The following is a 14153-nucleotide window of genomic DNA, read 5'->3' as shown; positions in this document are numbered from 1 at the left end:
GCCCAACTTGTAAAAATTACTCAATAAAACCATTATTTTCACTCATGAATTAGTATTTTTTTCATTACTACCGATTCAATTTTATAATTTCCTGTTGTTGAATGAGTCACTGATTCAATCACTGAAAGTGATTTACGATTAAGGTTTTTTTTTTTTAAATTAGTCTGGTAATGAAATTCAATTGATTCGCACTCTCCACATGAAGTTTTAGGTAGATAGTTTTCATTTCATCTTTTCGAGATCGCTTCTTCGCATTTTTTTATCTTTTTTTTTTCAAAATGGTCCATTAATTCAGTAGTTTTTTCTCGACTTGAAAGCTGAGAAATTTAGAAAAAACAATTGAAAAAGCATTTTAGTCGGTATATTATTTTAACATTATGACAAGAAATGATCTCTTTTAAATTGTTTTTTCAAATCGTGCCAAAACTCCATTCTCTCACCATTGAGTAATTCATCTTTCACTTCTAGAGTTTCATTTATATTCAAGTAGCATGGATGATCTTTGGTTGACGGCTTCCAGTTTACCGGCAAGGTTTCATAATTAGGGTTGCTGAGAAAAACGAAAAATATTTTTAGTTTTAGTTTTTTAAAATAAATAGGTATGTAGGTAAGGCATTATGTACTCGTATGGTATTTTATACCCAGTTTTGGCAAAAGAACTGATGAGATTAGTCATTAATTCGACTTTTTCGCGAGTTTTTGGAGTCAGTACAGTTATCTTGCCATCCCAGTGATCTGTCATGTGATTCCAGTAACTAAAATCAGATGCGTGGTATGTTCCTGTTCAAGTATAAACACATGGTATGAAAATTCGAATCGAAGTTTGAGAAAATCAGCGTTGTATTTGTACCTTCTAATGGCTCATCCATCATCTGATAAATTCGATCTTTCATCGTACCCGCATTACCCTCGAATTGAAACTTGTAAACAAATACCGAGTCGGGTAGATCTGCTGCAATTATATTGATCAATGAATCGTAAACGTCAGATAGTGCAATATCCGTCAAAACCTGCCCAGAAAGAGTACTAGAGATAGTGCAGTATTTTCAGTGATTTTTCATTTTCACTTATTGTGGAAACTGTGGTTAATAATGTAGTCGTTAAGCTTACATCACATTTAATCGACGGAGATGCCGTTTCTATGGGATGATTATCCGTGTAAAAGGATTCCACTTGGGTATAGATGTGCTTCAGTTCATCGTCGTTCAAATGAGCTCCCCATCCCCAAGCATTTTGACGAATTGCTGTTCGGAAATTTTTAGATAAGTTGTGTTTCAGTTGACCTGAGAAATTGAAAATTTTTTATTTCCCAGTCGGCTCGATTACGCGTGTTTCTTGCAGTGTTAAATTAACTCACGAACAAACGCCATAGCTGCTTCTCTTTCACAAAATCCAATCATGATTGGGACTCTGTTAGTTGAAGGAATCAGTTTTTCAGGCGATAAAGGTGTCACAGAGTTCTCTCCCGAGTCACTCATTGGTATAAATGGCGAAGTCGGAAATATTGGTAGGGTACTCTGCGATTGTAACAAACTGTTTTTAATGATTTTCTTTTCATACATTTTTATTTCTTTCAAAAAATATGTTTTACTTGGTTGAAAAATGCATGGGGTCTGGCCAGTAATAGATTTCTCAGCGATAGTCTTTTATAATAAGATAATAGCTTCTTTTTGTCATCCGCTGTTCCTTTGTAACCTATTTGTTTTGCTAATTCGTAAGCTGCAGTTGCATTTTCGTCGATTGTCACTAGTAATGGATTGAAGGCGTACATGCCCATGAGGATCGCTTTGTGATATAAACCTACATATGTATATGAAAAATTAGTTGAAAAATTAAATAGAGGAATTAAGAACTTGATCTGGTATTTTTGGTCTTTGTACATTCTTACTTGCCTTTTGCTACCGGTGACAATAACAAACTGTGCACTAGTGCTGAGCCACTACTACTTCCAAGTATTGTGATATTTTGAGGGTCACCTCCGAAATTATGTATGTTATCTTTTATCCATTTCAAACTTAAGATTATATCTTTTACCGACTGATTTCCCGAGCATTCTTTCAGACCTAGATTTAAATGTCCTGAAAAATACCATTAATGTATTGACCCATACATTGTGAATTTCAGTTCACCTAGCATTGCATTCCATTTACCTAATATGTGCAATCTGTATCCCACACAGACGTACACGATATCACGATTCATAACAAATTCTGGCGATCCATAGCACCAAGGATCCGGTGATCCGTGAGAAAATCCTCCAGGATGGATATTAAATACGACTGCTTTCAAAGGATCTCCTTTCACATGTATCTAGTCGACATAGTTGACATCTATTAACTCAGGTTCTCGAAACTGTACCGAAATGTCGACTGATAATGCATGTATGTATGTATGTAATATTTACTCTTGGTGTGTGAATGTTGTTATATAAACAGTCTTCGTCACCACTGAAATTTCGTTTACGTAATGAGAATTGTTCACAGCCTTCTTTTTCTATCGTGCAATCCAGAATACCATTCCAAGGTTTCACTTTAACTGGATCCTGTATGATTTTAGCAATAGGGAATATTATGCATTAAATGTACGAGTAAACGAGAACTTCTTAATGAATTACGTACTTTGAAACGAGCTGGTCCAACAGTTGATTGTCCATAAGGCACACCGAGAAATGAGTAATATTCTGTTTTAGAATAATTAGATTTTGCGATGAATCCGCTTATTTTGCCTTCTTTCACTGTAATTACCACTTTTTTAGGCATTTTATGCTGAAGAGAGAAGTAGATTGAGTTTTTTTTAAAAAGATTGATCCAATGGTTGACACGTTTTCTCGTCAAAAATACATGTACCTATCATGCATTGCATGAATTTTAGTTTTCGGGTTAGTTGCCAATATAATATGGTTTTATCAGTTGTAGTGTGATTAGAGCGGGTTTAAGTACTCTCTTCTTTGAAAATTTAAAATTTCACCTCGCTTGTCATTTTTATCATTATAATATAAAAACAGCACCTACCTAAGTATTTGAGGGCTTCATGCTCAAAACGGGTTTCCAAAGCTTTTTAATGAAAATTGAATTTCGTTTTTTCCTCCATCAAAATGCTTGTGCAAATTATGTGCAGACACCAGGGATGGCGGTCATTCAGAATCAAGGGTCGGGGCTCGGGTTCAAGACTTCAAGGTTCAGGTTCAGTTCCGGCTCGGAACCTAAGAACAATTGGGATCATAAAGGATCAGATTGGGATCATGTTCAATTTTTTTCTCTGCCTCTTTGTACCTAATGATTTTGGCGTAAATTTTGCTGGGTACAGAAATCGAGAAACACAGATTGGATGCAGAAACTACTCACACAATTTTTCATAAAAGATTTGTTTACGCTTGAGGGTCGTGGAATCGTAAACAGATCAGTATTTAAAAAAATAGCAAATTCAACACTCAAAGTATTTAATTCTGGAATTTCAACTTGAGAAAGATCGTAATTCCTTCAAGTTCTAATAAATTGCCATATGAGCTCGAATAAATAGTCCAAAAATTTCGAACCTTCAACTTTGTAGATCTGAGATCCACTCCGCAGCCTCTCGATACTTTCAATTTTTTCTCAATTTTTCAAATCTTAAAACTCAGAACTTCCCTTCAACGCTCAAAAGCCGTAACAATTCAAAAAATTGAATGTTTTGGGAATTTCTCAAATTATTTTTGAACGCAGTTTTTTCGTTTTTTGTTTCTTATTTTCGAAAAAAACGTGAAAATTACTCACCCTGTTCAAAAAAAATTTACAGTTTTAGTATTTTCATCAAGGTCCTTGAACCCGAAAGATCCCGAATAATGATCTGGATCAGGAATCAGGGATCGGGATCAGAGTTTCGAGTTCCGGTTCAAGGGATCAAGTTCTGGTTCAGGGTTTAAGAGATGGGGTTCTGTTCCAGTTTAAGTTCATTGAAAGGGATCAGGATTGGGTTCGGACCACCATCCCTGGCAGACACTGAAATAGGTATGCGTATTTTTTCAAATAGGTATTGCGAAGTCCAGAAAAATTCTCGCTTCTCAGTAGGATAATATATGTAGTTTTGAAATCACGATTTTACTTTCAGATTATTCAAAAGGTCAAAAAACATGAATTGAACAGTTTTCTCTCTTCAAATTGCTCCAAGAGACTGATTTCAAGTCATTTGCACTCCACCCCTTTCAGTCCAATACCAAACAATTTTAATACCAAATTTGTGTGAATTTCGTCGAAATGCCTTCGACTGACTGTGAAATGAGCAGATGATTTTCTACGTAGTTCGGTAAAAAAAAAATTGATTGAAACTGGTTTCATAAGTGGTGGTCTTGTCCTAATTTTGAAATAGTGATAGACTGTGCCGGTCTGGTTTTTTCTTTGCATTAAAGAAAAATCGGTCTAAAAAGTTCCTCCTGACTGCTTGATTTTTTTGAAGATTATTGTAAAATAGTCACGTTCGTTTTCATGCATATTTTTGGTCCCAATTCCAGAGCTGTAAAGCTTCTACGTAGTAGTTGAGTTATGAATTTTTAAAAGTTCGTTTATGTAAATTTCTCGAAAATGAATTCAAAAAAATCCACGATATCACAATCAGAATCGTTTTATAGCAGTGGGATCATATGTGTTTAATAAATCGCATTTTTTATATTTTGTGTCCTTGCCCCTGCGATTTGATCAATGTGCAATCACTATAACATGACAATATATCTGCAGTTGCATAACTTACCCTTTTGAAGGAGTCAAATCACTTGAAAATTTCCCTATAAATCTTTCAAATTTTTATTTTGACATCGAAATAGGTTATTCCGTTTCAATAATTACTTTGAAATGAGTGCCTTTAAATTGAAGTTGAATACCAGCTGGTAAAACATTCCCGCGAATGTGTTCCAAATTTCTGCTCATCCTAATCAAACTGGTTCATTCAAATGTTTAGAAAGATCAATAGAAAAAATCTGAAGCTGCATTAAGAAATACAAATATTTATTCAATGATCAATATTATTGGTACAATTGTTTTAAAAATAGTTTAACCACGTTGAGGTAAAACTTCTGTTGGTCATATGTTTGAGGCTTTAAATTAAGTACCTAAATGTAAATAATTATGAGAAAATACGTAAACAATTCCGAAAGCACGAAGGTTTAAATTTTAATTTGCTGGGTATTAATTTTATTTCAAAAGTTTTCCTTCAGTGCTCCTAGTTTACTTTTGATGTATCGCGAATGTAAAAAGTAAATAATCAAGCCTTTTTCTTAGCTTTAGTATTACGTGAAATAGTGGAGTGTTTCTTAGATGACGAATTGATATACGAATCGTAGAAAAGCCTACTAAACAATATTAGATAACTAATGTAAGCACCCGCATTCAGTATTATATTCTTATTAGAAATTTCACACGGTCGATCATTCGTGTAATAAAAATACCCCAAATAAGTAATAGTGCATCCTACAATCATTTGCACAATTTGTGTAAACGTTATCGACATCATGACGAGTTTTGGAATTGAAAACCTCAACGCTCGTAAGGCGTAATAGGTATACATTACCGAGTGAACACTGTAATTCATTGATCTGAACCATCTGAAGGAAACTACATTATCCCCATATGCAATCCATGTATGGAGCAGAGCAACGACGTGATGATACCAATGTAAGAAAATCAGTGGCTGTTTACGTAATACAATGAATATCGTGTCTCCCAGTTCGACAAATTTTGATAACGTGAATACCCAGGCCCAGTATTCGGTTGCTTTGATCGGCTCCACAACCCTGAGATAAATAAAATATTGGAGTATCTAGGTCTATTTCTGATTATAAGTTACCAATTTCTATCAATATGAAATCTACTCACGTGGGATAGCAAACGGAATGATACACGCTGTTTCTCGATACCATATGATATAATTCGGGCACCGTTCTGAGTGCGCCTAAAGTACTGAATATTCCCAGTCCAATGTTCCATAGTGTCAAAGCTCTTCGTAATTCAAATCGTGGTTTATTACGCATGTATAATTTCAAAGTGAATATAACCGATAAATATATTCCACAAATGATGAATCCATTCGAGCAATTTTCCTGTACCCATTGTTTGGCGTTTTGCGGGGAAAAATTACTCTCGAAGGTATAAACGTACGAATAAATCGGTTCACCGGATGTGAAGTTTTCATATTTTACAATAGTCATGATAATCTAATTAACTGTGAAAGGTTGAGAAGAGGAAGAAATTTTGGCACTTTGCACCAAGCTGTATGAACTTACCTATATCCATCCTTTTAATAATCACGTCAAAAAAAAAGCAGTTGGCCATTTTTTTATCAGCTTTATTGCTCAAAGTTTACGAAAACAGTTGTCTTGATTCCTTAGTCCATGAAGCTCCGCTTTTCAGCAGGTACCTACTTTGTGATAAGGTATTTGTTTCGAGTCGCTGTGTAAGTAGGAAGATAAGGTCAGAAAAAACTTGTTGGTGGTGATGACAAACGGATGTATTACTTGCTTATATGAATTTTTGTATGCTTTGCAGAAGGTCATAGAGAACTTTATGGCCCATGACCATAAAATACTCGTAACAGAACCTTGAAGGATAATAGAACTGACGTCTTCACCGTACAAATAAAAACAGTTCGCGAATAACTTTTTATTCATTTTTTTGTGTATTTCTTTTTCAACTTATGCCAGAATTCCAATCGCTGTCCGTTTAGGATCTCGTCCTTCCTTTCCAGCGTTTCGCCTATAATTATATGACTAGGATGTTCGGGAGTTGTAGGATTCCAGTCCAATTTTCTTTTTTCGTAATTAGGATTGCTAAAAATTGAAAAAAATTGTATTCTTGCATCGCATCGCTGCCATCATAAATGAGATCATAGGTATTGACAAACCCGGTTCTGGCAAATGTAGTCAAATAACTGGTAAATGTTTCGATCACTTCTCGATCTTTTGGAGGAATTTTTTCCGCATGTTTACCGGCAATTTCACCCATAAAACTCCAATAACAGTAGTCGGCCGCATGAAAAGCTCCTGTATGCGTATTTGAAACGTTTATTTTCTTTAATTATGAACAAATCGAATTCTAGTGACACTGACTACGAGTCTTACCCTCTATTTCGGTTTGCATTATTTCTGTAATTTTCACTTTCATACCATCTAAGGCGCCATCGTAGTGAAAATTATAAACGAATACTGATGAGGGAAGATCTGCAGCGATTACGTTTATCAGAGAATCATAAACATCAGATAAAGCAGCATCTGTAAGAATCTGTGGACATACGAGTATGTTACCTTATAGTTTCAGCATCTTACCTGATTTGAAAATTCTCATACGTCACATAGCATTAATTTCGATGCCTTTTCTATTGGCATTCCATTTAAATAAAAATCTTCTACTTCTTTTTGTATCTGCTTCAATTCACTGTTACTTAAATTAGCTCCCCATCCCCAACAGTTTTGACTAATAGCTGTATGGAAAATATCAGCGATGGACTGTTGAGATGCTTCTGTAGAGAGTAAATAGAACCAAGATTACGTTTAGTTTTCGTCATCTTCTTACATAAATTGATTTTAATTTATTCAACTAACGAAGGTATGCAACACCCATGGCACATTCCTTTTGGCAAAATCCAATTATGATAGGAACACGATTCGTCGAACGTATCAACTTTTCTGGTGATGAAGGTAGCGGTGAATTTTCACTAGCATCTTCTGCAGGTATAAATGGTGATGCAGGAAAAGCTTGAAGTTTGTTCTTTGAAACATTAGTATAGGTAGGTTCGTCACAATGCATTTTTAGAAAAAAAAATCATTGGTACGTACGCGTACATAATGAAACATAATATCATTTACTTTACTGTACTGTTTTTCAGATCTCGCTGTAATTAACCGTATGTAATCTAAATTTCTGTAAAAATTTAGCAATTTTTTGCTGTCTTCTTTCTCTCCAATATAACCCATGGATTGAGCTACGTCGTAAGCTACCGTAATATTGTCTCGTGAATGAACCAACAGTGGGTTGAAAACATACATTCCCATGAGAATAGCTTTATGGTATAAACCTGTGTGATTATCGAAAATGTGGTTTGTTTTTAGTCGACCTATCTTTACGAATGTAAAAATTTTGAAAAAATGAATACCGTTTTGTACCTTTGGCCAAAGGTGATAATAGTAAAAAGTGCACATAAGCTGATCCGCTACTGCTTCCTATCAGTGTTACATTATTTGGATCACCTCCGAAAGTATGGATATTCTGTTTAATCCATTGCAAACTCAGTATCATGTCTTTTATAGACTGATTTCCTGTGCAGTTCTTAATGCTTAAATTCAATAGTCCTGAAACAAAAACGAAATCAGCAGTTTTAAATCCCAATTCAATTGCGGAAAAACTCCAGTTGACGTTTTGTACGTAGATATGGGTCTGGAGGACACCATCCTGAGCATTATGGCGCAAAAAAATTTTCCTCCAATTTATTCCAAGTTCAGTTCTCATATCAGCTAATTTGGCTAGATAATAACAGGTCATAATAAATACCTACAAGTCATGCTAAAGTCATGCAGGTGGTTTCCAGGTCCCCTTCCAAAAAGGACGAGAGTGCGGGAAAATGTACTCAAAGTGTCACGCGACCTATCAAAATAGGTCAAAATTTTCGTTAACATTTTTTTGAATGCTTTTGAGGAATTTTGTGTCTGAAATTGAGCCAATTTTCCGAGTATTTAATGAAAGTAATTCTTAAAAATCAACCTATTGAGCTACAATTTTTCAAAACATGTTCCTAACACTGCGGTTACTTGTGGAGAAAAGGTTATCCTCAAATAGAGCGCTTGATGATTTTTGCTCTCCTTTTTTCGAGCATGCGTAATGCATATTTACCGAAAGCGTGAAGTCTGTATCCCATAGCGACGTATACAATATCATGGTGCATGAGGTAATCTGGTGCTCCAAAATACGAAGGTTCTGGCGAACCATGAAACATGCCTCCAGGGTGTATGCATACGACAACTGATTTTAATGGATCTCCTTTCGATGGCAACTGAAATATCACGCGAATTATGAATACTTGGGATATGAGATGAATGGGTAGGTACGTTTAACGCGTAAAATTATACAAAATAACCTTTGGTGTGTAAATATTATTATACAGGCAATCTTCTGAACCAATGATACATCTTTTAATGATTGAGAACTGTAAGCAGCCTGGTTTTTCATTTGTTGCATCAAGGATATTGTTCCATGGTTTTACCTTAACAGGGTCCTGTTGCCAGATTTATGATTACTTATCATTATTATAATAACATGTTTTTGAATATTATAGTATTCCAAAAAAAAGTGCAGAGCGTTTCTGAGATCGAAATGAGTTTTGATTTTTGTTAGGAGAGTGGATTTTTTTGGAAGGCAAAATTGGTCTCTCAGCTCTGCATTTTTTCAGTTATTAGTAATTTGACAGAATAGTCCAGTTACCTTAAATCGAGCCGACCTGACTGGAGGTTGTCCATAGGGCACCCCTAAGAAAGTGTAATATTCCACTCCAGAAAAGTCGCTTTTGGTTTTAAATCCACGTACTTTACCTTCATTTACTGTAACAATTACTTTTTCAGACATTTTCCAAAATTGAAAAAAAGTAAATATTCTTCAAAAACTTGAATTGATTTTTCTACTCGCGTTCTTACACATTGAATTTCAAGATAGTACGTAACATGATAAAAACAAAAATTATCAGAGTTGTTTTTTTCACTCCTCAGTTTGATGTTTCCAAAACCAATTTGACTATCAGTAATGGCGGTTGATAAAAAACTATATGAAAGTTTGTCACAGTCGTAATATGTTATCTCGATAAGTATCCTTTGGTGAGAGAGTGATAACAGTCACCAGTCAGCTTTCTCTATAAAGTATATTATATGTATATTAAAATAGCCTTCTCAATGAGTTTTGAGTCATAGAAATTTTTATAAAAGTTTCACCAAGTTTTAATTTGGAATTTTTTTGTGTCGATTCCGATTTACCATCCCAAATTGTACGTACGTAATATTGTGGCATAGAAAGAAAATAAATTCAAATAAGAACAGGGTTTGGGTACACATGACACGAAATTTTATTCAAGCCTACGAATTTATAAATTATCATTACAATCTTTTCGGAATTTCTTTTTCAACCTAAGCCAAAACTCCAATCTTTCACCATTTAATACCTCGTCTCTGGCGTCGAGCGTTTCATCTATGATTAAATGGCTTGGGTGCTCAGGGTTTGTTGGCTTCCAATTCACTTCCATTCCTTCATAGTTTGGATTGCTGGAAAAATTAAATTCATGAGCTATTCTATTTGAAATTTGGATTTAAATGAAGGAAATATTGCGATAGTTAACCCTGTTTTAGCAAATGTAGTTAGAAGACTCGTGATTGTGTCGATCATATTTCGATCTTTTTGCTGCAGGTGTTCCATACGTTTACCAACTGTTTTTTCATCGTAACGCCAATAGTCAAAGTCGGCGGCGTGAAATGCTCCTAGAAAAATATTTGTATATGAATAGGTTCGATCGATAGGTAAAGACGAAGTATTTTAATCAATAGAAATCTTGCCTTTCAAAGGTGTCCTTAACATTTTTTCAATCCTGCCTCTCAATCCATCTAATTTTCCATCGTAGTAGAAATTATAGGCGTATACTGATGATGGAAGATCCGCTGAAATTACATTAATCAAGGAATCGTAAACACCAGACAACGCAGCATCTGTAAGAATCTGCGAATAATTGTGCAAAATTAGAGAAACGAGTTTTTGATTTTTAATAAAATCATTTTTACTGCATGGATTCCCTTTTTAAATTTTTTCATTGCTTTATGCATTGAATATTGATCTAGGATAATAGTTTGATTCGCTGAACATGTTTGACATGCAGATTTACTCATTACATGATGTTTAAGATGAAAACTTCCAACTTGGTATTCTCCAATATGCACTACAATTTCCTACTTTCATTAAACGTACCCAAGAGGATACATTTAAAATAGGTTTTCAATTGTGAATCTTGATTGCAGTTTCCTGTCACTCTAAATAGATATTCAACTACAACAGATATAAGTTCCACTGATAATAATAATAATAAAAAAAAAGGAATCCAGCTAATAGGTACATACATCAACCTTAAGGGTGGATCACGGGGGGGGGGACGTCGGAGGATTTCGATCAAATTTAGTGAAGACCTTATAATTTTGTGTTGAAATACAGGCCTTTACTTGGTTACTTTTTAAGCAACCGAATCACTAATTCTACTATAAAAGTAATTTTGTGTTACTTTTTTGAAATTCTCGTTACTATTTTTTTTTAATGTTCAAAAATTTAAATTGTCCGAGTGTTACTTTTCACCTAAAACCTCAAAAAGTCTCGATTTGTTTCATAGCAAAAATTGCTAAATATTGCTGTCTTTTTGGCGGAAATTTCAACCAAGAAGTCCTGCTTTTTGCAAAAAATTGTAAAAATTCTAGTTTTTACCCGAATTCCTGAAAAATCTTGCTCTTCACTCACAATTGCGCAAAATTTGTATTCTCTTGCATAAGTTACTAATGTCTCATTTCTTTGCCAAAAAGTTTCGCTATTCTGCCGAAACTTGCAAAAATATGCCAAAGCCTCGCTTTTTGCTAAAATTGTCAGTTTCGTGTTTAGCCAAAAAAAAGCAGAAAGTCTCGCCATTCATCACAATAGCTATGAAGTCTCGCTTCTTACCGGATTCAGTTTTTTTCAATCCAAAAAGTTTTTTCCTCCATAAATTTCCAATAAATCTGGCATTTTCTTCAAAAATTTACATAATGGATTAATAGTTTTACTTTTTTGACGAAAATTGTAAAAAAAAATTTATTTTTGCACACGTTTTATAAATTTTGTGGTCACTTTTTGGTTGCTTTATGGTTACATATTCGGGTTTTTTTGATTACTGAATGTTACTTTTGCTAGAATAAATTGAGTACGAGCCCTGTCGAAATTAGCCAAAAAAAATTTAGTCTCGGAGGTGTACCTGGATAAAAGATATTGGCCCTCAAACAGTGGACATTTTTGAAAAAATCGTGGGTTTTCGCTCCAACCCCTAACCCAACCTATTTTGGAAAAAACTGTTTAGTTTCAAAACTTGGAGAAAAATGGCCAAAAGTTTATTAAATTTCGAATTTTTGAAATTGGCAATAATGAACAGAAAGGCACCACTGTATTCCTTAATTATTTTCTTAATTTCAAAAATTGTATCTTTCGATGCTTTGGCATATAAATACTTGATGCGAAATATTGGAAGAGAAAATTTTTTTTAAAGTACTTTGCATACAAATGATTGGTCTTGAATCTTGACGACAATGGTCCAGGTCGATATACAGGATCTCAAAAATGATCATTTGAAACCAGGCCAATTTTACCCACCAAAAAAACCGTTTTTTCCCCAAAAATTCCACCATATTTCTCCTTCAAGGACACCTCCGGCGCGTAAATGTTTTCTGGGCAACATTCAACTCAAAGTGAAGGTCTCCACGGAAGTTACAATTACAAACACAAATAAAATCCTTAGACTTTTTTTTGTGATCCACGCTAATAACCATACATCACAAAGAAGCGATCCGGATGCTGTTCTTGCCGACTTTCCTTTCAAATAAAAGTTTTCCACTTCCTCTTTTATTTGTGTTAGTTCATCGTCGTTAAGACTGCCCCCCCATCCCCAACAATTCTGAGCGATCGCTTTGTGAAAATTATCCGCCATGTGATTTGGATTACTGGATGAGTCTGTGGAGGTAGAAAATAATGTAGGTACTTTCATGTGTAGCAGTATGATCACAATTCATTGATTACAACGAATAAAGCTTACTCGCTAACGCAATACCAATTGCTGCTTCTCTTCGACAGAACCCGATCAAGATTGGCACACGATTTGTGGAAGGAATAAGTTTTTCAGGTGATACAGGTAAAGGAGACTTCTCCCCTGGTGCCGCGTTAGGTATGAAAGGTGATGTAGGAAAAACTTGAATAGTTGTCTTAAAAAACAAAACATAATGTCGGTGGGGCACGTGGTCAAAAAAAATGTGAACGTGTAATCAAGCGATTTACCTCGTTGAAATACTTTTCGAGCCTCGCTGCAATAATTTGCAAAACGTCTAATTTTTTATAAAACGTTAGTAGTTTTTTATCATCTCCTCTTGGACCGGTATAACCTAGAGTTTTAGCAGCTTCGTAAGCCGGAGTCATAACGTCACGGGAGTGCACCAAAAGCGGATTAAAGATATACATTCCCATGAGAATCGCCTTATGATATAAACCTGTGGAGGGGGGCGTATAGTTGTATGGTCAATCGCAACCTTCGAGGAAAATTAAAATTTCCTTTCCACTTGGAATGAAGCTCCATTCGTACGAGTACGAATGTATTTTTTTTTTTACCTTTAGCCAGTGGTGACAATAGCAATAGATGTACATATGCTGATCCACTACTCGCACCCATGACAGTGATATTTTCTGGATCGCCGCCGAAAACATGAATGTTTTCCTTTATCCATCGTAAACTGAGTATAATATCTTTTAAAACTTGATTTCCGGAGCAATTTTCCAACTTCAAGTTAAGCAGACCTGTAAGCATAACATTCACCATTGTTTATTTATGAAACGATTATTGGTAATGCTTCCTTGAAGTAATAGTACGTATGTGCTGAAACATTCAACATTTTAAAAATTATTTAGGTACCTAGACCTACTCACCTAAAACATGTAGTCTAAATCCCACGCAGACGTACACGACATCATGATGCATGATGTAATCTGGTGCACCATGGTATGATGGATCTGGTGAGCCATGAAACATTCCTCCGGAGTGTATGCATACGATAACTGCTTTCAAAGGATCTCCCTTTGATGGTATCTGAGTAATTACACGAATTATTATGAATGCATAGTTCACTTTGGGTTTGTGATTGGATGGTTGAAAATTGAGTCGGATGTTACCTTCGGTGTGTAGATGTTATTATATAAACAATCTTCTGTAGTACAGTCATTTTAGCAAAATTTTTAGTCGAACCTCGAAAAAATTGGGGGCAAGCTGAATTTCACATTATTTGTTCAGATTGGTCTCTAAAACAACCCATCAAAAGTTGCACCCCGCAACTTGACTGCTACCCCCGCAAGAGGTCATTAACCTTTGGCGAAACATGTTTTTCGGCT

At 35.0% G+C, this 14153-nt stretch overlaps 4 protein-coding genes across 5 annotated transcripts; all 4 read right to left on the bottom strand.

Annotated features, from left to right (window-relative positions):
* Positions 1-344: 344 nt before the first annotated feature.
* LOC135833087 (esterase E4-like) lies at positions 345-2841 on the bottom strand. 2 transcript variants are annotated; one of them, XM_065346706.1, is made up of 10 exons: positions 2619-2841; positions 2405-2542; positions 2151-2310; positions 1893-2078; positions 1592-1800; positions 1358-1517; positions 1111-1283; positions 851-1010; positions 624-780; positions 345-550 (listed from the first exon to the last, which is right to left on the bottom strand). In XM_065346706.1, the coding sequence occupies exons 1-10, from the start codon at positions 2757-2759 to the stop codon at positions 376-378; spliced, it is 1659 nt and encodes a 552-aa protein (XP_065202778.1). In that variant the 5' UTR covers positions 2760-2841; the 3' UTR covers positions 345-375. The 2 variants fall into 2 exon arrangements, with proteins under 2 accessions (XP_065202778.1, XP_065202780.1); XM_065346708.1 differs by having other exon boundaries at positions 642-780.
* Positions 2842-4959: 2118 nt separating this feature from the next.
* On the bottom strand, positions 4960-9671 carry LOC135833088 (esterase E4-like). Its single transcript, XM_065346709.1, has 11 exons — positions 9438-9671; positions 9094-9231; positions 8850-9009; positions 8126-8311; positions 7829-8037; positions 7565-7730; positions 7310-7482; positions 7085-7244; positions 6868-7006; positions 5844-6793; positions 4960-5761 (listed from the first exon to the last, which is right to left on the bottom strand). The coding sequence occupies exons 1-10, from the start codon at positions 9576-9578 to the stop codon at positions 6631-6633; spliced, it is 1635 nt and encodes a 544-aa protein (XP_065202781.1). The 5' UTR covers positions 9579-9671; the 3' UTR covers positions 4960-5761; positions 5844-6630.
* LOC135835438 (very long chain fatty acid elongase 6-like) lies at positions 5233-6175 on the bottom strand. The gene is made up of 2 exons (XM_065349697.1): positions 5844-6175; positions 5233-5761 (listed from the first exon to the last, which is right to left on the bottom strand). Exons 1-2 carry the CDS (start codon positions 6173-6175, stop codon positions 5233-5235), a joined length of 861 nt encoding a protein of 286 aa, XP_065205769.1.
* A 373-nt stretch (positions 9672-10044) lies between the features above and the next one.
* Positions 10045-14093, bottom strand: LOC135833086 (esterase E4-like). The gene is made up of 9 exons (XM_065346705.1): positions 13938-14093; positions 13695-13854; positions 13380-13565; positions 13053-13261; positions 12814-12979; positions 12553-12731; positions 10553-10712; positions 10339-10477; positions 10045-10264 (listed from the first exon to the last, which is right to left on the bottom strand). Exons 2-9 carry the CDS (start codon positions 13795-13797, stop codon positions 10087-10089), a joined length of 1320 nt encoding a protein of 439 aa, XP_065202777.1. The 5' UTR covers positions 13798-13854; positions 13938-14093; the 3' UTR covers positions 10045-10086.
* Positions 14094-14153: the final 60 nt, after the last annotated feature.

The sequence above is a fragment of the Planococcus citri genome, chromosome 1 (assembly GCF_950023065.1).
Source record: "Planococcus citri chromosome 1, ihPlaCitr1.1, whole genome shotgun sequence".
Lineage (NCBI taxonomy): Eukaryota > Metazoa > Arthropoda > Insecta > Hemiptera > Pseudococcidae > Planococcus > Planococcus citri.
This window is presented reverse-complemented; position numbering and strand designations above follow the sequence as displayed.